Source organism: Talpa europaea (assembly GCF_964194135.1).
Source record: "Talpa europaea genome assembly, chromosome: 1".
Classification (NCBI taxonomy): domain Eukaryota; kingdom Metazoa; phylum Chordata; class Mammalia; order Eulipotyphla; family Talpidae; genus Talpa; species Talpa europaea.
Window position 1 is genome coordinate 49,330,352 of NC_140073.1, and position 22,211 is coordinate 49,352,562.

A 22,211-nucleotide genomic window follows, 5' to 3' on the forward strand; every position below is an offset into this window, starting at 1 on the left:
GCAGACCCTTCCTGTCTCCTCGCTGCTCCCCTCAGCAGTGTATTTCAGTCAGTCTGCCTATTTTGTTCCCCACTCTGTCTCTGGCAAATCCTCTCACCCCACCGCATCTCTGGCCTGTACTCTAGTTCTTGGTTGCATAAATAAATAAATCTTAAAAAAAAAAAAAAAAAGAAAAATGTAGAGAAGAATGCAAATTTGGTAAGAAACAGTAATAATGGAATGAACTCAACACAGAATACTAGAATTAAAAATGATGAAAACTAAAACGGCAAATTAAGAGAATATTGGGAAATTTACTCAGAATATAGAAGAAAAACTGAAATTATGAGAAAAGGTAAGATCCGGAAAATAGACCCAGAATATACAACACTCAGTATGAGATCCTGAAGTGGATAGAAGAGTAATTAAAGAAATAATGAAAGGGGAAAAATCTCTGCACTAAAAACAAAATTGAGACTTCAAAGTCCCACTGAAGGTCAGTAAGAATATTGAAAGGAAACACATACCTAGACATATCCTGGTGAAATTTCTGAATTCTAAAAAGAAAAAGTTTATAGTTTTGAGCCAGGAAAAATAAGCTACCTACAAAGGAAAGAGAACCACACTGACATCAGACATCCTAACTATAACATTAAATACTAAAAGGCAACACAGCATTATTTGCAGACTTTTGAAAGAATTCCACTTATGTATGAGCGATGAGAGCAAAAGAAAGGCAGTACTACCAGGACTCAATGGGTATACTTCTTATATACTTATTCTGAAAAAATAATTATTAGAGAATGTAGTTAATTAAAAAATAAGAATTTAAAAGGAAATTGAGGTAAGAATAGTGGTGGACAAGTTGAGCTAAATAATTTTGATGAAGTATTTATAAAGGATAAATATTCTTTTTTTTTTTTAAAAGATTTTATTTATTTATTTATACAAGCACTGGGTACAGTCAGAAGCACGAGAGGGTGAGAGAATTCACCAGAGCCAGAGCGGGGAACAGAACAGGCAGACAGACAAAGTACACTGCTGAGGGGAGCAGCGAGCGCAGCAGGAGAGGTCTGCGCACCATGTGAGACCCTCGCCAGTGGCTGGGGATCGAACCGGCACTGCAGAGCCTGCGGGAAGCTTCCCAGCCCAGCGCTCAACTGCTGCGGCACCAGGTGAGGCCCAGGATAAATATTCTTTTAAGAAGGTATACTTTAAGAATGGAGTCTTAAAATGAGAAATATTTAAAAATGTAGTAAGTTGAAACTAAATACCAAGTTGGATATTATGAGACAATGAAATGATAGCTGCCTAACGCTTTCATTTTGAACTGAGGTGACCTTGATAGAGGTGATCATTAATTCTGTATTTTTATATTGACACATATAAGTTCAAGATGTTTAGTACAAATATATTTACACAACATTTATCATCCACTTAATCTGAATGTGTCAGAAGTATTTTAAGGGCTTTGCAAACAATAAGTCAATAATTCTTACTATATTTCTGAGGTAGAAGTACTAGAATCATCCCATATTAACTTAATGGGGATAAACTGAGACACAGAAATCTTAAATAACTTGTCCAAGGTCATTAAATTATCAAATGGTGGCGTCAAGAACTGAACCCAAGCAATGAAGCACCATGGCCCTCTTAATCATGGTTTTACTGCCTTTTACTTGAATAGATTAGACTTAGGGTAAACAAATTTCAAACCTCCAGAAGAAAGACACAAAGAAAATAATTAATCCAGCAAAAATCCAGAAAGAAAATAAACAATAATGCATACAAATGGAAGATATATAATAATAAAGCATGAACAAAGACCAAACAAACATAAAAGAATCTTTACACAATGACACAGGAAGATGAAATATATTGTTGGATGAAATGAAGAGGAGGAAGAACAGAAAAGTATATTATAATATACACATTTATAATCTCCACATGTTGATCTGTATTGGGAAAAGTCTACCAAAGCTGTTTCAGAAGGGGAAGTTTACTGGGAAACCTTTTCTTAATCTGCAATATGTTTTTACAGCAGCAATATGTAAACTGAAAAACATACCTATTTTCTTTAAATAAAGTCTAGATGTCATCACAGCACCTATTTTTTTCTTAGCTGTTACTGGCATACAGCAAAGAGTAAACATTTATTAAATGGAACTATGGATATTACCTAAGATCAAATCACCACCTGAGTTTTTCAGGTTTACCAAGTCACTGTCTACATATACAAAATGTTCTTTCTGATATAGTATTTTTCAGCAATTAGTTAAATACTCTTTTATTTCTCTCTACCACTTTAGGTTGACACAACTGCTGGAGTGAGCATCAAATGTGCCTTTGATCTAGCAATGAGTTACCTAAATACAATATTACATCAGAACTATGCCATCATTCTTTTTTTTTTTATTTTTATTTTTTATTTTTTTTTAATAGAGGCATGTTCCATTTATTTATTTGTCTGCTTGTTTGTTTGTTTGTTTTGTTTACACATGCACTGGGTACAGTCAGAAGCGCGGGAGGGCGAAAGAATTCACCAGAGCCAGAGCGGGGAGCAGAGCAGGCAGAAGGACCGAAGCACACCGCTGAGGGGAGCAGCGGGCGGCAGGAGAAGTCTGCACGCCATGTGGGACCCTCCTCCGGTGGCTGGGGAGCAGCCGGGGATCGAACCGGCGCCGCAGGGGCCGCGGGCGGCCTCGCAACCCAGCGCTCAACCGCTGCGCCACCGGGGAGGCCCTATGCCATCATTCTTAAGATGTACTTTTATTTTATGAACATCAAAAACAAAGACTTTCAAACTATATAGCACACCATCAAAATATCTGACTTCAGAGAAGGGAAATTTTTCAGAAGTACATTTTTAGAGTCAATGAACTATGGCAATTCTCATTATCAGAAAAATCCAATAGTTACCACTATACTTGGTTCTTCCTATGACCCAAATACCATGATTTTACATGTATTTTCCCATTTGTTCTTCACAGATATGAGGTAGATGCTCATTCTCATTCTATAGACAGGGAAACAAGGTACAAAAAGGCTAAAAAAAAAAGTGTAATTAAAAAGCTGGTAAGTAGAGGGGTCAGGATTTGAACATGGTGGTCTCACTGCACAGTATATTCTTTTAATTTGTCTTTACTGCCTGGATGAGAACTTGCGTACTAGTTCCTGCAGAAGAGAAAAGGTGACTCTTGGCCCCAAATTCATAAAGAAAACTATAAAGGGCTAGAGAAAAAGTCCTTGTGCCAGATGAGGTCCTGTGTTGTGTTGCAGACAACAGAGAGCCACTGCAGGGTTTTTTCAAAATTCTAATCTGATCCAAGAATACAACTTAGAATATGTGAAAAAACTGACTGATGTCACATCCCTTAGCTAGCCTTAGCTAGTCTTTCTAAGACTTATCATTAACCTTGGTGAGAAGTCTAAATGCATTTGAAAGTACTGTGCTCTTTGGTCAACAGCACACCTTACCCTCGAGTAGTTCGTGCTGTTACTATAAGTTGCAGGGCTTTGGCCTGAAGTCTCATGTGATGTATAATCACCACCTGCTTATTCTCCACACCACTGTACATGAACTCCATTTTGTAGGTCTCTTCCATGATCTAAGGAAACAATAATTAGCAGACAGTAAATACATCATGATAGTCTTCAGAGCAGCGTAGAATTCTAAGAGGAAACTCTTAACTGAGTTGTTTTTTTAATGCCTATGTTTTAATTCTGACCTGAGATTAAGTGCCGATGTTGAGAGAGATTAGTAAAATTGAGAGAAATTACTATTAAGTGTTGAGAGAAATTAATATAGCATGTCTTCTGAAAGTAGAAATTATTTTGTCAATTAAAAAATCATTTTAGTTGATAATAATATAAACATATAAAGTTTAATCGTTGATAAAATTGTGAAGCATTGCTTGTTGCTCTAAACCAATTCACTGTGCTGTGGGAACAAATGGACAAACCCTATATATGGAAACCCAAATCCCAGGAAAAATGCTCAAGACTTTAGCATTAGGAGCCATTAACCACTGTTAGTCATCTGGACTGACTGTTCTACAGTATGGTTCTGTCAGAGGGAGTTTGGGGATGGAGTGTAGAAAATAATATCTATGACCTCAGTTCAGGCCCACTGCACCTTCTTACAAGCTTTTGCTCTATTCCATCCAAATCGGACACTCCCATCCAAATGATGCTTCTCTTCCCCTTCTGGGTTTGCCTTCCTTTGAAGGCTTTGTGGGTCAGAGAAATGACTGCAGGCTCCCCTACAACTAATAATAAAAGTAGCTTAATTACAAGTCACCTCAATTTCCCTCCTTGTATATAAGGAAGAAAGAGCACCAACATCATAAAATTTAAAGGATTAATTGGGGTTGTGAAGGGATTAGCACAGTGTCTGGCACACAGCAACGGTAATTCTCTTCCTCCCTTTCTTCCTAACTCTTACCACTCCCTGGTCAGGCCATGTAATGGAATTAAAAAAAAGCCTCTCGGTATCAGAGGACCTGGGCTCAAGTCCTGACTTTACTATTTAATCTTGCTGAGCCTTAATTGTCTCATGTGTAAAGTGGATTTAATAGTATTCCTGTCTTTTTTTTTTTTTTTAAAGATTTATTTATTTATTTAACAAGCACTGGGTACAGTCAGAAGTGCGGGAGGGTGAGAGAATTCACCAGAGCCAGAGGGGAGAGCAGAGCAGGTAGACTGACGAAGTACACTGCTGAGGGGAGCAGTGGGCGGCATGAGAGGTCTGTGCGCCATGTGGGACCCTAGCCCGGCGGCCGGGGATCGAACCGGCACTGCAGAGGCTGCGGGCAGCTTCACAGCCCAGTGGTCAACCACTGCGCCACCGGGGAGGCCCAGTATTCCTGTCTTATGGTGTTACTGTGACAGTGAATTAAAACCAAATTGGTATCATTAAGTATAATGAAACAATCATAATCACCATCATTAGCTCTCTAGTAGGTGATAATCATTGGGTGACATACAGATTTACTACCCAAAAGACATGACCCACAAGAGTTTACCAAATCCTAATACCTCAAAATAAAAGGAACCGTCTCAAAGTAAAAAAGAAATAAACTTAAGGTAAATAAAATTAAATATTACTTAAAAAACTAAGGCAAAACATAAGGACATTTTGATATTCAAAAAATGGTACAGGTTAAAAATATAAGCCACCACCTCAAAATTCAGTTACATTTTCAGATGAAAGGTCATGATAATACTTACTGGATTTTAATATATCTGAATGTGATAGTATTTTATTTTATTTTTTTATTTAAGATTTATTTATTAATACAAGAACTGGGGTACAGGCCAGATGCGCGGGAGGGTGAGAGGATTCACCAGAGAGAGAGAGCGGGGAACAGAACAGGTAGACTGACGAAACACACTGCTGAGGGGAGCAGCGGGCGCGGCAGGAGAGGTCTGCTGCACCATGTGGGATTCTCACCGGCCGGCGGGGATGAACCGGCACTGCAGATGACAGTATTTTAGAACACAAAAGAATCTTAGAAATTATCTAATTTAACTGCCGTATTGCCAAGTCATAGAACCAATCCAAGTACCTGAGAACAGACAAATGAATAGAGAATATCAATGGAATATGTGGAAGATTTTAGATGGTTTCATGCATCTGTGGAATTTAAATACCCAAGAAACAATTCATACATAAACAACAGAAGGAATAAAACTTGGACTCGGCAAAAAGAAGACAGGCGTTACCAGAGGGGATGGGGGAAAAGGGTGGAGGGGGTGACGGAGGGATGCACATGAGGTATGGGCATGGGTGATTTGGTGAAGGGAAAAAAAAAATGACAGAGAAAAAAATTTTAATTGATCTATCTAAAAATGTACAGGAAATAGAGAAAATGGAAAACTCATGGATACAATTTGAAAAAAAAAAAAACAATGATATGGGAAATTTTGCAAAACAAATAGCACTTTTTTCCAAAAAGTGTTTTTTTTTTTTAAAAAAGATAAAATGCGCTAAAAAAAATTTTAACTGCTATATTTTTACAGAAGAGGAAAAAATTCAGGGAGGCTAAGTAAGCTACAAGGTATCACCTAGCAAATTATAAGCAAAGCTGGGACTAGGGACCAGGTCCCCTAACTCCAAAACCAATGCCATATCCCCTAATTATGTTGCTTTTCATATCACTAATTTCTGTCACAAGTTAAAATTAGGGATGACACAGCAGAGGCATGGAGTAATATGAAGGCCTCTGGCTCTGACCTGGATGAAACAATTTCTACACAGAGATGTATCTGAGGAGAAGGTCTCAATAAGCTTACCTGTTTTGCTGCTGCTGAAGCCAAATCACTCTGTTTCAAATACAAAGGGGCGGCTACATTCCAGAGTTTTTCCTGCAAGGCCTACAGAGACACATCAGGAAAGGACAGAACACAGGAGTCACAAAGACTAGCATATCACCTGTTTTGTTCTGAAAATCTACTATGATTGGATTTCCTCTTTTATGCCAAATAAGCCCTGCCTATTGTGGATAAGGAAGAAACTAATGGTTTGAGTTAAATGAACTCCTGTTCATTCAAATCCAATTCCTGATTCAAAGGTTGTAAGCCCCAGATTACAGCTTGCAAGCAGAGTGCAGGAGTCATGCAGGCTTTGCCAGAATGTCTAGGTAAGCCAGCTTTTGAAGTTTTTGGTTCTCCTTTTTCCCAGAGACACTGGATACCACCTTAAGCCATCTAGACCCTTTTTTCCTTAACAGTGGCTCTTTATATTTTTTGCCTCATGCTCCTATCCATTAAATAACTCATCACTTTACCAAAATACCCAAACTAGAAATCAAGGAGTTTTCCTAGACAGCTCCATCTCTCAGTCTCTCTATATTCACTATCCCAAAGAGCCACAGATTTTACTTTCCATCTCTCATAGCCCCCATCTTTCATCTAAACTTCTGCTTCAGGGAGTCCCTGGTGCTCAAGGGGTGAATACGCAACCTAGGAAGCTGTTCTTCCCTTGTTATCAAACACATGCCTTCCTCAGATTCTAAGTCTGGGTCCCTTACACTGCACCTCTTTCTAGAAATAATCTCTTTTCTTTTCCTCACCCTTCTTTTGCTACTGTAGAAAAGTGGATTCCTTTTAAAGGTCTTCCTATGGAGAAGACAGTAAGCTAAGGAAGAAAGAAGGAGACCAACATTGGCACTCATTTGCTGTTTCCAGACACCAGGTCAAGGGGTTTCACAAAAATTGTTACCGACCCTTACCTGTACTGAAAGGATAGAGCTATCATCAGCCCTATTTCAAAAAAGCTTAGAAAAACCATACAACTTTGCAAAGAGACATGAAGGAACTTTTTGGGATAACGGAAATATTCTATATCTCAACTATAAATATTTGACTCTCTAGCCCAAGAAGAGCTGTTTTCCTCTCAGCTCTCTTCAGTGAACACACCCACCTTTCATGTGTATACAACATAGTGGCACAGCCCTATGCTCTTGCATCTTAAAATGAGAAATAATTTCTGACCCCTCCATTCATTCTAATTTTTGTCAAAAACTACTTTTGAAGATTAACAACGGTTGGCACTAAAGCCAAGATAAGACTTACCAAAAGTAAGGATTTTCCTAAATCCTGAGCCTAAATTTATAACAAAACTCTGCTGCAGAAGCTGAAAGTTTAACTGGTTTTCAACTCAGCAAAGTAGAACAATTTTAGGGGTACCAATTTCGTAAGTATATAAACTGCTAATCTGACTACCCAGTATGAATTATGAGGAGGTTGACCCTTTTAAGAGCAATGAGATCAACCTTTGAATCATTTGACTTTGACAAACTAAAATTAGCATTAGCATTTTAAGAAAACAGTATATAAAAATTAAAATACTTAGTTATTCTAATTACACAATTATGAAAGAATTCCCCCAATTAAAAAAAATTCAAGTTCCTAGATGAGTTAAGCATTCTTTAATTAGAGGCAAATGAATTACACCACAGAGTACAAAATTTTTCCATTGCTAAGTAGCTGTCTAAGGCCATAAATTTTTCCATTTACGGCCTCAAACGCTGCTGGGTCTGTTAAAATACATGCTTAAGATTACAGAACATAATCATGAATATAACAGATCCAAACCAACCTTGATGAGAAGAAGTTGACACTGAAGATAAGTAGCAGAGAAGTCAGCTACTCCTGCTAATTCAGATTGAAGTTCTCCAAGTCTTTGTAGATCCCTGTAGTGAATAAGCCACAAGTCAAACATAGGATAAAAATAATGACACCAATATAAAGATCATGTCAAAACATTTTATCATTTTACAACGAGGAAAAAGGTCATAAAAATTTAAATGACAGCACCCAATGCTGGTGTGGTTATAATGAAATTGGTTCACTCACAATTTGATAGCAGTTTAAGCTGATACAATTCTTTGAAAAGTAATACCGTATTATGTTATAAATAAGTCACACATATGGACAAATACTTTGATCCTTAGTTTTAATGCTGAGAAGTAATTCTAAGAAATAGTCAACAGAAGGCCTCCCCGGTGGCGCAGCGGTTGAGCGCTGGGTTGCGAAGCTGCCCGCGGCCTCTGCGTGCGCAGACCTCTCCTGCCACCGGCTGCTCCCCTCAGCAGTGTACTTCAGTCCTTCTGCCTGCTCTGCTCCCCACTCTGGCTCTGGTGAATTCTCTCACCCTCCCGCGCTTCTGACTGTACCCAGTGCATGTATAAACAAAACAAACAAATAAAGTAAATAAATAAATAAAAAAAAAACATGCCTCTATAAAAAAAAAAAAGTCAACAGAAATGAAATATTTTATGCCTCATGAAATTCATTTTTGTGTGGACTATTCAGTAAAATCTATTACTTAAATATTCAATGGTAAAAGAACTTATAATTCTTGTATACCTAATCAGTGTAAAAGTATAAAACCAGGACGTAAAATAGTGGTAAGATGTAAGATCTCAACTATGTAAAAACACAGCAACATAGTTTTTGGGATAGTGTCATTAGGGTGCTTTTTGGTGCCCTCTCCCAGCTATGCTTTATTTTCCAAGTGTTTATACAATGGACAAGTACTTTCTGTATAATCAGAAAAAAAGTATTTTTAAGGGCCTCCCCTGGTGGCGCAGCGGTTGAGCGCTGGGCTGCGAAGCTGCCCGCAGCCTCTGCAGTGCCAGTTCGATCCCCAGCCATCAGCGAGGGTCCCACATGGCGCACAGACCTCTCCTGCCGCCCGCTGCTCCCCTCAGCAGTGTACTTCATCAGTCTGCCTGTTCTGTTCCCCGCTCTGGCCCTGGTGAATTCTCTCACCCTCCCGTGCTTCTGGCTGTACCCAGTGCTTGTATAAATAAATAACTAAATTGTTTAAAAAAAAAAGTATTTTTAAGGTATCCTGGTGGACTGCTGGCTCTTATGCAGTTCGACATTCTCTACTTCTTCCTTTCTAACTAAAGTAAACCCTGAATCTGTTCAAGGGAAGGCGCCACCAACCCAGTAACAGCTAGAATCTGACTGGACTAAGCACTGGTTATGTGAACTTTCGGCCTTATCAATCCTCATGGAAGGACTTATATTCCAAGCTTGGGGCAATTCTGATGGTGTGGTGATCTGTCTGTCTCTTTCTCTCTCTCTTGATCTGTCTCTCTCTCATTCACACACTCTCACACACATAATCTATTTCTCACTAGATTAAACAAGAACGCTTATAGCCCTGATTACTACTGGCAGCCATAATGGAACTTTAAAAGAGGAGAGGCCTTGGAATAAAGCAAATACTGAGAATAAAGAAAACCCAGAGAGAAATAGGGTTCTTAATATGAGGTACCTGACCATACCATACTTAGAAATGCCTCTTATTTCTGTTCCTATGAATAAACAGCCATTGTGAGCTAGTCTGAGGTAAGGTTTCCTGATACTTGCAAATAAAAGCATCCTAACTGGATAGAGGAATAGATAAAGTGACTGCAACCATATAAAACATATCTGCTCATGGATAAGAAAATAGAAAGTGGCACAGAAAAGTAAAAGTTATGTTGGGGGTGGGGATTAATGATGATTTAAAATGTTTTACTTTTTGAATAGGTAATTCATACCTAACTCTAATATTACATTGATAAAGTGTAGAATTTAAAACATATTAAAGGATATACAACTAAATTAATCCATCTTCCTATACCTGTGCCCTGCTAATCAGTATACCCTTCCCAGAGGCAATCACCATTGCCAATTTCTTTTGAGTTCTTCCAGAGAAAAGCTATATATGCACAAAAATTATTGTTTTTCCTTTCTTTTTTTTGGGAGGAGAGTGTGTGTATGTGTGGCAGAGGGGATTCCTAACAATTGGAAAGCATTCATAGAAAGGTACCCTGTTTTTTAATGGTTGCAACAAAATTTCACATAGAAATGATAGCTGTAGGAGACCTAAAGATTTGAGTCATTAGGGAAATTAACTGTTTTAGGGCTGGCGTAACAGAACAGGTGTCATATAGCCAGAACAAAACTGTCCATCAAGCTAAGTCCCTCCCTCTAATCTCATGTGACTTTCTGCTAGCTAATGTTGCCACCCAGGGACCTTGATACCTCAAGAGAGAAGCCTGGGAAAGGGCACAGAGTGAATTTTTACCAAAGTGATTGAAGACTTTGGGGTCTATGACTTTTGCATCATTTCTTGTGAGATTTAATGGTTTGAGCTAGTCCTGGAGAATCTGCTTGTATGTGGGAATCCTGCACAATTAAAGATAAACCCCTGTACTGTTTAAACACACCTGTGAAGTGCTATTTTGGGGGCCAGCTGGTCTCCCTTTCCTATCTCTGATGTCTGTCTTGTAAAGAACAGCCCTGACTAATTTTATTGCTGAAGTATTTCCTCTCCAAGATCCTGCCTTCTGTTATAATTATAGAGAGCACTGACCAGCTGACTGACTATACATTAGCAGACTGTCTCCAGATATTAAGTTACTCAATGTTTTGAATTGCATAGAACAAGATGACAGCCAATTAGCCATGGGAAATCCAAACTACTACACAAATAAAGATGGAAACTGGCCTTTTCCGGCGGTGACGACCTCCCCACGAGAACATGCCTCTTGCAAAGGATCTCCTTCATCCCTCTCCAGAAGAGAAGAGGAAACACAAGAAGAAGCACCTGGTGCAGAGCCCCAATTCCTATTTCATGGATGTGAAATGCCCAGGATGCTATAAAATCACCACCGTCTTTAGCCATGCACAAACGGTAGTATTGTGTGTTGGCTGCTCCACTGTCCTCTGCCAGCCTACAGGAGGAAAAGCAAGGCTTACAGAAGGATGCTCCTTCAGACGGAAGCAGCACTAAAAGCACCCTGAATCAAGATGAATGAAAAACCATCCTAATAAACAAGTTTTGGATAAAAAAAAAAAAAAAAAAAGATGGAAACTGCTAGTCCTGGGCAAAATGCTCAATGTTCCAGGGTTTCCTCTCTGTATCTCTTTATGTTCACAATCACTAGGAAGCCTCCTCTTAGGCATCCGAAAGGCCATGGACTCTTCAATGAGATAAGAAAGGTACCAAATGCACTTCTATGTACACTGTACTGTGCTACGTGTTTCCTTACTTGAGTTTAATCATTCAGTCTGTACAATGTGAATTGCAATTAATACTGTTTCACTGAGAATGAAACTAAGATCAGAGTTGAAGTAGTCTGCCCATGGTCCCATTGGCAAAAATGGGCCTTGAACTCAGGTCTGTCTTACTCTCAAGAATTTTTTAAATTTTTTTATTGCATTTAATTAATTTATTGCTATTAAACTCCTTTCATATGTTTACGAACTACATCAAATACAGATGAGACCAATGCTGATTCAAAACCAGATACAATTAATCACATTTCTACATATGTCCTCTGGCAGAAACCCTTGGCAGGAATATACATTTTGGCATTCCTTAGTGCACATGAAGTAACATTTTAAAAATAGCCTAAGAAAACAAGTTTGTATATATTGTGACCATTTTTTAAGTTTACACAACAGGCTGAATTAGGTAATTTTAAAACTCATTGAAAGGCAGTCAAAAAGACTCATGTACATAAATTAAACATTGCTTATGACTAAACAATTTCAACCTTTTACAATCTCTAAACATCGAATATATATTTAATATCGCTTAGTGGTTTGGTAGAATGACTAAAGAATGCTAGATGAGTACAAAGTCCTGACTGCTTTTCAAAAACTATCATCAACCTTGCACTCAAGATGATTAAAAATTACATTTTATTTCCACCTCTGAAGTTACTGGACTACAGACTACAAAACAAATATGATTCCTTAGATACAGTAAAAGTTGCACAGTAAATGGAAGATTTGAATAATTTAATGAGAAAGTTCCATGTTCTTTAAAATTGGTGTGCAAAAACATTCCCATAAGGAAAAAATTTTTTTATCAATTCCAAATAAATGAAGCCCCATTATAAATTCAAATGAGCTGTTTAACTTGGAAAGAACAGCTCTCTATTATGGAACACTTTAATGTGATGTGTTTTTTTGTAACGATAATGTATATTCCCAGTAACAGCACTTTAATATATCAACATAGAAAATACTAACTATGAAATTAGTTTATTATTCAAAAGGGTACACAACTGGCTACAGTGTTCCTTAAAAGATGATATCCTCCTACCACCAATGAATTAACATAATTATATTTCTAAAGTTTGGGTTGAATTTACTTAAATTCAGCAGTATATCCATTGTGTCAAATAAGTAACAAATGGATTTATATCTTAAAAAAATAAATGCCCAATAATTTTATATAAATAAGTATTCTCAAAATGCTCTCCACATATTTTAATAATCTTTAAGCAGTCCTCTGCATTACACAATATCCTCAATTTACAGATGAGGAAGTTGAGGTCCAAGATTATGGACTTAGGAAGCGATAAAACTAAAACCTGAATCAAGTCCTTTGGTTTCAAAATGTTATTTATATTACATATTTTACATCATAGAAACTGTTAAGCAGAAAAAGCAAGGGACCAAATGGGAAGACTAGAAAAGCTAATGTTCTAGTCTAGGACTTTGCTGTTCATAGTCCTTGATTTTCCTCTTCCTTTACCACCTGAGGTCAATGCATAGGCCAATCCAGGAAAGGTTAGATGCTTCCTTCTACTCTCCTAGAAAACCCAGTACTTACTACACTGGAGTGTGGAAAGCATATCCTTGCATTTCTTGTTTACCTAAGTACTTCCAAACTAGGCTGTAAGATCCCTCACAGCAGATTATCTTATGTGCTATTGTCAATCACAATGCTGGGCATCTGATGGATACTCAAAAAACATGTAACAAATGAGTCAAACCCAGATTCCTCTCCAGGCTTGTTATCTCACTCATGGTAATTATGGAGTGATTTCCATAGGTTTTCAAATTCAGTGAGAGAACATACACTAAGAAGACTGAGTATGTAGTATATAACAGGCACCTGATAGACAGAAGCACTTGCTATGATCAAGGATAAGAGTCTTACCAAAAAAAAAAAATTAGATTGCTATGCCTGGAAGTGAGGTATGATCAGAAGAAAATGCCATCTATAAAAATCTTAAATGTGTCCATTCCTGGTTAAGCCATCATAACTAGTGTGTTACACAAATATTTACTGAGCTCCACTCATGGTACAGGGACAAAGACAAAGTAGTTATATCAAGTTCCAGAAACAAAAAATCATGTCCTAGAACCCTCACTGAACCACAGCAAACTGTACAGGCAAGAATTTGGTTAAATGGTTGCACAGACTCAACTAAAGGTAATGCGTATGACGAAGAAGTTTGTTTTATACTAGTAAAAACAGGTAAATGGTCCCAGCCCTAATCAGAGTATCTTCTGTATGAAACACTAACATTTCACTTTCAACAACTATGGAAAACATAAGTTCTGAAAACCTTAGGGGTCATACGATCTAATGCCCACTTGGACTCAAGAACCCCTTCACTGCTACATATAACACAGCATCAGTCTTAGAGTCAGACAAAGCTAGATTATGATTCCAATTTTGCTACCTCCTAGCAAGTTTTTACTGCCCCAAATTTCCACCTGTAACAGGTTAACAGCCTCTAACTACAGTAATGTTTGTAAAACATAGTAGCCATCAATAACTATGCGCCATCTGTTTTCCTTTCCAGATCTTTCACCATCCTGGCCACACTCCTCAGAAGTCACTTAAGTTAGAATCATGATGCCCAGGACTGACCACAGTGGTCTGATCCACCAAAGCCCAGAGGACTGTCACCTTATAAAACAAAGATCATGAAGGCGACTCAAACCAACAGTGTTACTGAGCACCTACTAGTAGCCAGCATTGTCACTGGTGACCAATTGGTTTGCTTTTGTGCATTTTCTATTTGTTTTAGTGTCAATTAAACCAACTTTCAAATGGTTTGCTTTTGTGCATTTTCTATTTGTTTTAGTGTCAACAAGATCAAACCGTCAAGGACAAAACCTAGATGTTTATTTAAGGACAGCCAAGTCAGGAAGTGTCTTATTTTCCTGGCAAAGTGCCAACAATTTCAGATACTGGACTCCAAAACAAAGCACTTTGGGAAGGGAGCAGAAAAGAAAATGTACTTGAGGCATCACTTCAGGGTCAGCAAATTATTTCTGCTAAAGGGTCAAGTTAGCAAATATTTTAAGCTTTGCAGCACAAAGGATCTCAGTGGCACCTATTCCACTGTCTCACTGAGTCACTAAAACAATCATAGATAAAAGTTAAATGAGTGAATGAAGCTGTTTCAGTTAAACCTTATTTATGAAATAAGATAATGCTTTTTTACAAAAGATAATGCTTTTGCTAAAGACAAACAGACTTCAATTCTTTTATTATCATGCAGGTCATCTCAATAAAACCTGACAGGGTGGTTTGCTAGTTAACATTCTCTCTTTCTTCCAGAGTAGTAGAGTCATCAAATGTTAGCTAAGCACTGAGCACCCAGAATAAAGATTACCTACATCTCCTAGTTCCCTGCAGCTGGATAGAGCCATGTGATATCAGTTCTAGTCAATGGGATATAAATTAAATTAAAATACATAACTTTTGGTAAGTATCTTTACAAGGGTGTAGAAATGATCTCCTGCTGTTTCCTTTCTCCTACAGGCTAGAATACAGCAGAGATAGTTAAAGAGTTTCCATCTTTAGGCAGAGGCCTCTTGATGCAGAAGATAGAGAAATAAGAAAGAATGAGCCTAAGCCCCTGATAATCTTCTTGGTTCTGTCCTGCCCGCAAGAGACAATTAATCTTTCCTTCTGTTTAAGCCATGGTTACTCTGCATTTTCCGTGACTTATTCTAACTAAAATACAAGGAAAGAAAAATAAAAACAGCTTTTTGTAACTTTCTAGTTTTGTACTAATCATTAATCTGGCAATGAACACAAAGAGCTTTTCTTTGTAATAAGCTGAAACCATAACCTAAGACAAATATTAAAATTTTGATCATAAAACCAGGTGTCCCAAAAACTAGTCGACCAACACCCAAAATCCACAGAGCAAGCAGAGTACAGCAACAATGTTAACTTCAAAGGAAAGAGATCATCACCTCACCTAATGGTGAATTCCAGCAGTTCCTGAGTCCCCTGAGGGTCCAGATGCTGAAGACTGTACACCCTTTCAAGGCTCTGCTGCAGGAACTGATGGGAAGGATCCTCTTGAGGGGCGATGTTGGGGGCAACGGCTGATGACGCTAGCTTTCTACCTGGTAACTGAGCAAACACAGCAGATGGCGTTGCCATCAAATTTTGTGACCCGAGTTTTGGAAACAGCAAAAACCAGAAAAAAAATGTGAGCCAGACCAAGAAAAGAGAAAAAAGGTCAGGTGATGATGTAAATAAACTTTGTCTCCTACCCCAATGTCACTGAGAGGGGAAGGGGGAGAAAAAGGGAATATGATTGAGAATAAACACCCAATACAACCACAAGCTGCTAGGAGAAAAAGAAAAGATAATGGTATATTATTTTCTATTGTTAAATTAAACAAATGGGCTAATAGTAGAAATAAGACTAAGAATAAAACTGTTTTCACATTCATTTTTAAACTTTAATTTTTTTTTCCCCCCCAAAGATTTATTTTATTTATGCATCCAATAACTGGGGTGTAGGCCAGAGGTGCGGAGTTGGGGGATGAGAGAATTCACCACAGAGTGGGGAACAGAACAGGTGGACTGACTGAAATACACTGCTGAGGGGAGCAGTGGGCTAGTCAAGAGAGGTCTGCTGCTCCATGTGGTAGCTCCCTGGCCAGGGATTTAACTCATCATGCTGCAGTGGCTGCCAAAAGCTTCATCGTGCTGAGACTTAACCCCTTGTGCCACCAGGGAGGCCCCTAAACTTTGATTTTTTACTTCATATGAGTGAATACTCCTTCCCAAACAAATTTAAATAGCATGCTTTAAAAATATTTTATATGATGATAATTATAATTCTTGTTCTTAGGTTGAAAGTGATTACATTTTAAGAAAGCAATGGGGGAGGACAGAAAAGAAGATTTTGCTTTTAATTTTGTATCTTCTATATGGGTTAAGTTTTCTAGCCATAATTTGTGTGTGTGTGTATATATCATTCTAAATAAAATAATTTAGAGTTACTATGCAGGAATGTGTTAATACAAATTAAGAGCTGAGAAAAGTGCTTTACACATAGTTAGCACTCAATAAATGTTATTATCATCATAGTTCATTTTTAAATAATTTTCTTTCTATATCACTACTTTTTAAAAATAATGGCTTATTATTAAAAATAAACTTGAGAATCATGACGTTGTTAAAATACCACATACTCTACTTTAGTCTAAAATCCATTATTCTAGATTCCTTGTTCTTGCCTAACATAACATAATCAATGAATCTTATTTTTCTTTTTAGTGAATCTTCCTAAAAGGTAAAGGATACAGAAGCAAAATTACAAAACAATAGGAGAAATCCCAAGAGGGAAAGAGAATGAATGCATATGTTTTCAGAGAATACAAAGTATGCTTCTGCAGTTTAACAACCACAAAGAACCAAAATTTTTTTTAAAAAACCCAAAAGCAAAGACAAAAGATATTTTCAACATACCCTCAAGGCAGGAACAAGATGAGAGAGGCTGTCTCGGAGGTAAGCGTAGTGCCTGAAGGTATGATCCGAGAACAACGCTGGCATGGTTGGACAGGCTTTGGCAGCATTGAAAATAAGAACCAAAACTGCAATGTCTGATAGACGAATGAGTTAAGTGAACTTGGAGATTTAAAAGTGAGTTTTGGCCAGAATCTGGTGCCCCTACTTCCCACTCTCAAGTTCTCCATTAAGTGACTACAATTTTCTAAAAATAAAAGAAATGCAAATTCAAAAAAAAGCTGTATTACCCCACTTCAGATTACCAAAATTACCCCTTCAAATGCCAAAGATTTTTAAAGATAATGCCTAGTACAACTGAGAATACCAACAAAGAGAATTTGTTCTCTTTATTACTTCCTACTAAAGTAGGCAGAGGCACACCTCTGAGTGTAGGTTTGGTTCCAGAACACTACAATTATTTATATCAGTAAATAATCAGAAGCAACTTAAAGTCTAAAGCCAGAGAATGATTCTACAATTTGTGTTCGATGTACTTCGCATAGGTGTGATCCCATGCCTCTGAACCACATATAGTAACGAATGTAATTGTTAGGGGGAAAAGGATGTCCTAAAGTTAATTCCATACAGGCTTTGTGGACTCCACCCCCACTCCAGACCAAAGCCAAAAGACATTGGGAGAGACAAATCCCATCACCACCAAAGGGAAGGTTGCTGGAACCTGAGGGTGGGGTTAAGCAGCCAGGTTTGGTCCCTCTTTGGCTCTCCGCCAGCTCGCAGGGCTTGGCCAGCTCTCATAGTGCCTTTGGGTTTCCAGGTCCGCGGATTGGGTAGGATGCATTAAAGACTTTATTTCCCTATCTTCTCCTGAGTTGTACATTTCCTCATTTCACTTTCCCTTGTAAATAAACCTTTTATTAACCTTTTTGTGTGTGCCCGTAGTGGAGTATAAATAAGTCCCTTTTAAGCGCGGGTGAGGACCCATGGCCAGGCAACCTATTTTTATATCGGGGCTGCTCCGTAACATTACCTCAATAAGAAAATATATTTAAAAGGAATTACTCTAACAGGACGGTCCCCATGGAAAAGGGAGGCTCCAGGTTCCCTGACCCACCTGAGGAAGGGTGGAGCTAAGCAGGGAGATGAAGCTGGGGAGGACGTGGAGAAAGAAGAAGCATGAAGAGCAAGAAGACGTGGAGGAGGCACACAGAGCTGAGACAATTGGAAAAGCTGTACTTACAGTACTCTATTAGCATTTGTCAGAAAAGAGCAGACTCTAAAATATTAGAGGGTATGATAGCAGCTATTATCAAATATTTGTTGATGAAACAAACTACATTAAAAAAAATGAAATTACAGTAGGGCCTCCCCGGTGGTGCAGCGGTTGAGCGCTGGGTTGCGAAGCTGCCCGCAGCCTCTGCAGCGCCAGTTCGATCCCCGGCTGCTCCCCGGCCACCGGAGGAGGGTCCCACATGGCGCGCAGACCTCTCCTGCCGCCCGCTGCTCCCCTCAGCAGTGTACTTTGGTCCTTCTGCCTGCTCTGCTCCCCGCTGTGGCTCTGGTGAATTCTCTCACCCTCCTGCGCTTCTCACTGTACCCAGTGCTTGTATAAATAAATAAATAAATCTTTAAAAAAAAAAAAATGAAATTACAGTAAAATCCCAACACCAAAAATTCTTAAAAGGGAGCAGAAATACACCAAAATACTAACAATTTGGCTAATAGGAGTTTAGGTTTTGAATATAGGTTCTTTTTTCCAGTTCTTTAGCTTTTCTTTCTATGTATATTTATCTTCTAACAGAGGGGAAGTCAGAAATTTACAATAAAAGATAATAATAAAAGATACCTTCTGTGTGTGTCCCTATGGCAAAGCCTGCTATGAGTGTTTACCCAATATCCATTCTTCCCTTTCACTTTACTAATGATTACTATTTTATACCAAAGATCCTCTAATTTCCTGCCTAGAACCTAGTCTTAATGATTAGAATTTTAGCAACAATCTTAACTGAAATAGAACAAAAATACAAAATGAACCTGTTCACCAAGAATGTTCAGCTGCTAGAGCAGCATCATAATTTGCTAAAGGGGGCAATCTCTGTTACTCACAGCCAAACATAATTCCTAAATAACGCAATCCTCCAATGACCCAGAAAAGTATTTACCATAATAGCTTCAAAAATGTTTTAATGTGTTGGTTGTTTTTATTTTTAATATGAAACGGTCTTCAGATTCAGAACCTTTCAATATGCCAAGTGAGATTTGTAATAAACTCTCTGATGAACTAAATTTCAAACAGCCATAGATGTTAGGTCGGGGGTACACTTTTCTAAAGGGTAAACATAAATTCAGGCATTAGTTAGCACATCATGAAGTAGATCTTCACAAAATTCACCAAATGCACTGAAATTGACAGAGAAAGTAAACAGTCTGGCAAGAGTGAAGATGCCAGGTTCTTCCATACATCCACAACTAAACTGTAGAAGAACGAAGTCAACCATTCCTGAAAGACAAAAGAACTATAGTACAGACCAAGAGCAGTGCTCTGGCAGAAAGGGATAGGAAAATCTTTTTTTTTTTTTTTTTAAAGATTTATTTGTGTATGCATACGAGAGCTGGGGTACAGACCAGAGGTGTGGAGGGTGAGAAGATTCACCAGAGACAGAGTGGGGAGCAGAACAGGGGGGGGTCTACTGAAATACACTCCTGAGGGGAGCAGCATGTGAGACAGGAGAGGTCTACTGAGCCATGTTTGTTAGATCCCTGGCTGGAGATCGAACTCGTGCTGCAGTGGCTGGTGATAGCTTGATAGCGAGAGACTTTAACCCCTGTGCCACCAGGGAGGCCTGGATAGGAAAATCTTTAACTGAGCTGTGTTTACAGCAATACCAGGGAAGTAGACACTTGAGATAGAGGAGGGACAGGCAGCTGCTGCACAGAGTGCCTCTACAGTTGTTGACTCTAGGGCATAAAACCACATTGGGGACTTTGGAGACCCAGTACTGCATTGGAGAAGGGGGTGCACAGAATTGGCATTCAGGACAGAGGGTGCACTACTGGAGAACTGTAGGCGTATTGGAGCAGAGCGATGATTACTGGTTTGTGTCTGAAGATCCCAAAATAGAACAGTTGGAGCCCAAAGTGGTAGGGAGAATCAGGTCTTATCAATTTGGCTTCACCTTAAAAAACTGAAAAAAATCAATATACAGTACAATCCAGCAATCCCTCTCTTGGGCATCTATCCAAAGAATGTGAAACTATGAACACAGAAAAACTACATGTCATACAATGTTTACTGTAACACTGTTTACAATAGCTAAGACTTGGAAGCAGTCTGAATGCCCATCAACTGACAACTGGATCAAGAAAATGTGGCATATCCACTCTATGGAATATGGAATATTCAGCCATAAGAAAGATGAAATGCAGCCATTTACAGCAAAATGGAGAGAATCGGAGGGAAATCTGTATAATAAAGCAAGTCAAAATAATAAAAACAAATACTGGACATTCACATAAGGAATAATTTGACAAAGTACAATACTTATAAAAACTAGCAGACATTAATAAATGTTATGAGGGCACTGAGGTTATGAGGGGGAGGGAGAAAGAAACAAGAGGATAGAAGGACTGGTGGGGGAGGGGGAAGAATCCCCCCCCAAAAAGAGTAAACAAACACAATTAAGATTGAAAAATGGTTCTTTTACAACAGCCAGCTATTTTGGCTGATTCCTGAAATCTCCAAGGATCTGCCATGGAGATAAAAAGAATTGTAGGAAAATGTGGGTGCACCATTGTAAATGAATCCCCATTACCAAAAAGGAATCCAGCAGCATGGTATGCTGAACATGACTAACACAAACCCACCAGACTCGTATCAGAACCAGAATTATGCGGCCTAACTCAGTCCATATCCTTCAGACTGCAGATCAAATGAAGCACAGAGTAAGACATAGGTGAATGTGCACAGACTTTAAAACCAGAAATGTCTGGCTCTGATTTCTGGAGTTGTTGCCTTGGAGTTATTTAACCTCTGAGCTTCAGTCTTCTCATCTGTAAGCCAGAAACAATGCTTCCTTACAGGGTTGTGTGGAAGAACAGTGATAAAATATATAAAGCATTCTTAAAGAGTATGTGGGAATATAGTAGGTATTCAGTAAATGGTAAAAATAAAAAATTGGCAGTATTAAGTGGCAAAGTTGAATTATTGTGAAAACAAGAATGAAAGCTGAGAGTAATAACCATCAGGCCCCCTTAGGATATACTCTTACTTAAAATAAATGAAAAAATAAAAATGAAACAAAACTCTCAGACAAAGCTACAGTGAAGAGATGCCAAAATCCCATTCTGTCAACAGCGTCTATCTTAAGCACAAAAGATACAGGCTGGATCATCCATGTCTGGTTCAGCTGTGTCAAAAAATGGATGAGTGCTCAGGAGCTCTGGAACCAGGGGAAGCACCAGAGTTGGATGCCGACTTCCCAGAAACTTCAAACATCTGAAACACACAAAATGAGAACTCGCTTCAGTAAGTTAATAAATATTTTAAAAGTACAGGAAATTGGAATTGAAAAACCTGATTCAAAATAGGATATTCTAAACTTTTGCTGATTATATGACTTCAGAGAAGTCATGTAATTATCCTGGAACTCAGCTAATTCATGTAAAATTGGTTATTACGAAGATAAAAGAGCTGGCTCGTGGCATACATTACTGATCATTTAACCAAGAGTCATTTCCCCATTTTCTTTGCCAAGAGAACCTTGTTTTACTCAGATATCAGGCAAGCAGCAGAGTGATCAGAGAAGGTAGGTCTAATCCAAAGGGCTGAGCCACAATTGGTGTAAAGCCATCATGGCAATCTCAACCTTTTTTCCAGTGACTGCTTTGCAGGTAAGCAAGTATCCCTGTGCCGGTCCATGAAGGAAGTCCACTCAGATGCCTCTCAGAAATTTTTTTTTTTAATTTTCAACTTTATTAATATTTTTATATAAATTTTTTTTAATTTTTATATTCCCCATACAATTGTGACCCCCCTTATTTTGACCCCAATCCCTCCCCTCCCCAACCCCCACCCCCCCATAGAGTGTCTCTGGTTCATAGTTGTTTGTTGATTTTGATTTTTACTTTCTTATAGTTTTCCTGGTCCCTTATTTAAATTTTCTAGATTCCTGCTATGAGTGAGACCATCTGGTATTTTTCTTTT

The 22,211-nt window shown here is 38.4% G+C and overlaps 2 protein-coding genes across 4 annotated transcripts in view; one reads left to right on the forward strand and one right to left on the reverse strand.

Moving 5' to 3' along the window:
* INTS4 (integrator complex subunit 4) overlaps positions 1 to 22,211 on the reverse strand; it is a gene marked incomplete at both ends in the record, with an annotated part of 112,956 nt that overhangs the window by 17,087 nt on the left and 73,658 nt on the right. For all 3 annotated transcript variants that reach the window (XM_084228916.1, XM_084228917.1, XM_084228915.1), the window contains 6 exons: positions 3,457 to 3,587; positions 6,274 to 6,354; positions 8,081 to 8,174; positions 15,504 to 15,661; positions 17,012 to 17,145; positions 21,388 to 21,503. In XM_084228916.1, coding sequence (XP_084085042.1) covers positions 3,457 to 3,587; positions 6,274 to 6,354; positions 8,081 to 8,174; positions 15,504 to 15,661; positions 17,012 to 17,145; positions 21,388 to 21,503 — 714 coding nt within the window. The remainder of the gene's footprint in view (positions 1 to 3,456; positions 3,588 to 6,273; positions 6,355 to 8,080; positions 8,175 to 15,503; positions 15,662 to 17,011; positions 17,146 to 21,387; positions 21,504 to 22,211) is intronic.
* LOC311177662 (small ribosomal subunit protein eS27-like) lies at positions 11,024 to 11,313 on the forward strand (the record flags this gene model as incomplete). The annotated part of the gene is made up of 1 exon (XM_084243867.1): positions 11,024 to 11,313. One exon carries the CDS (start codon positions 11,024 to 11,026, stop codon positions 11,273 to 11,275), a length of 252 nt encoding a protein of 83 aa, XP_084099993.1. The 3' UTR covers positions 11,276 to 11,313.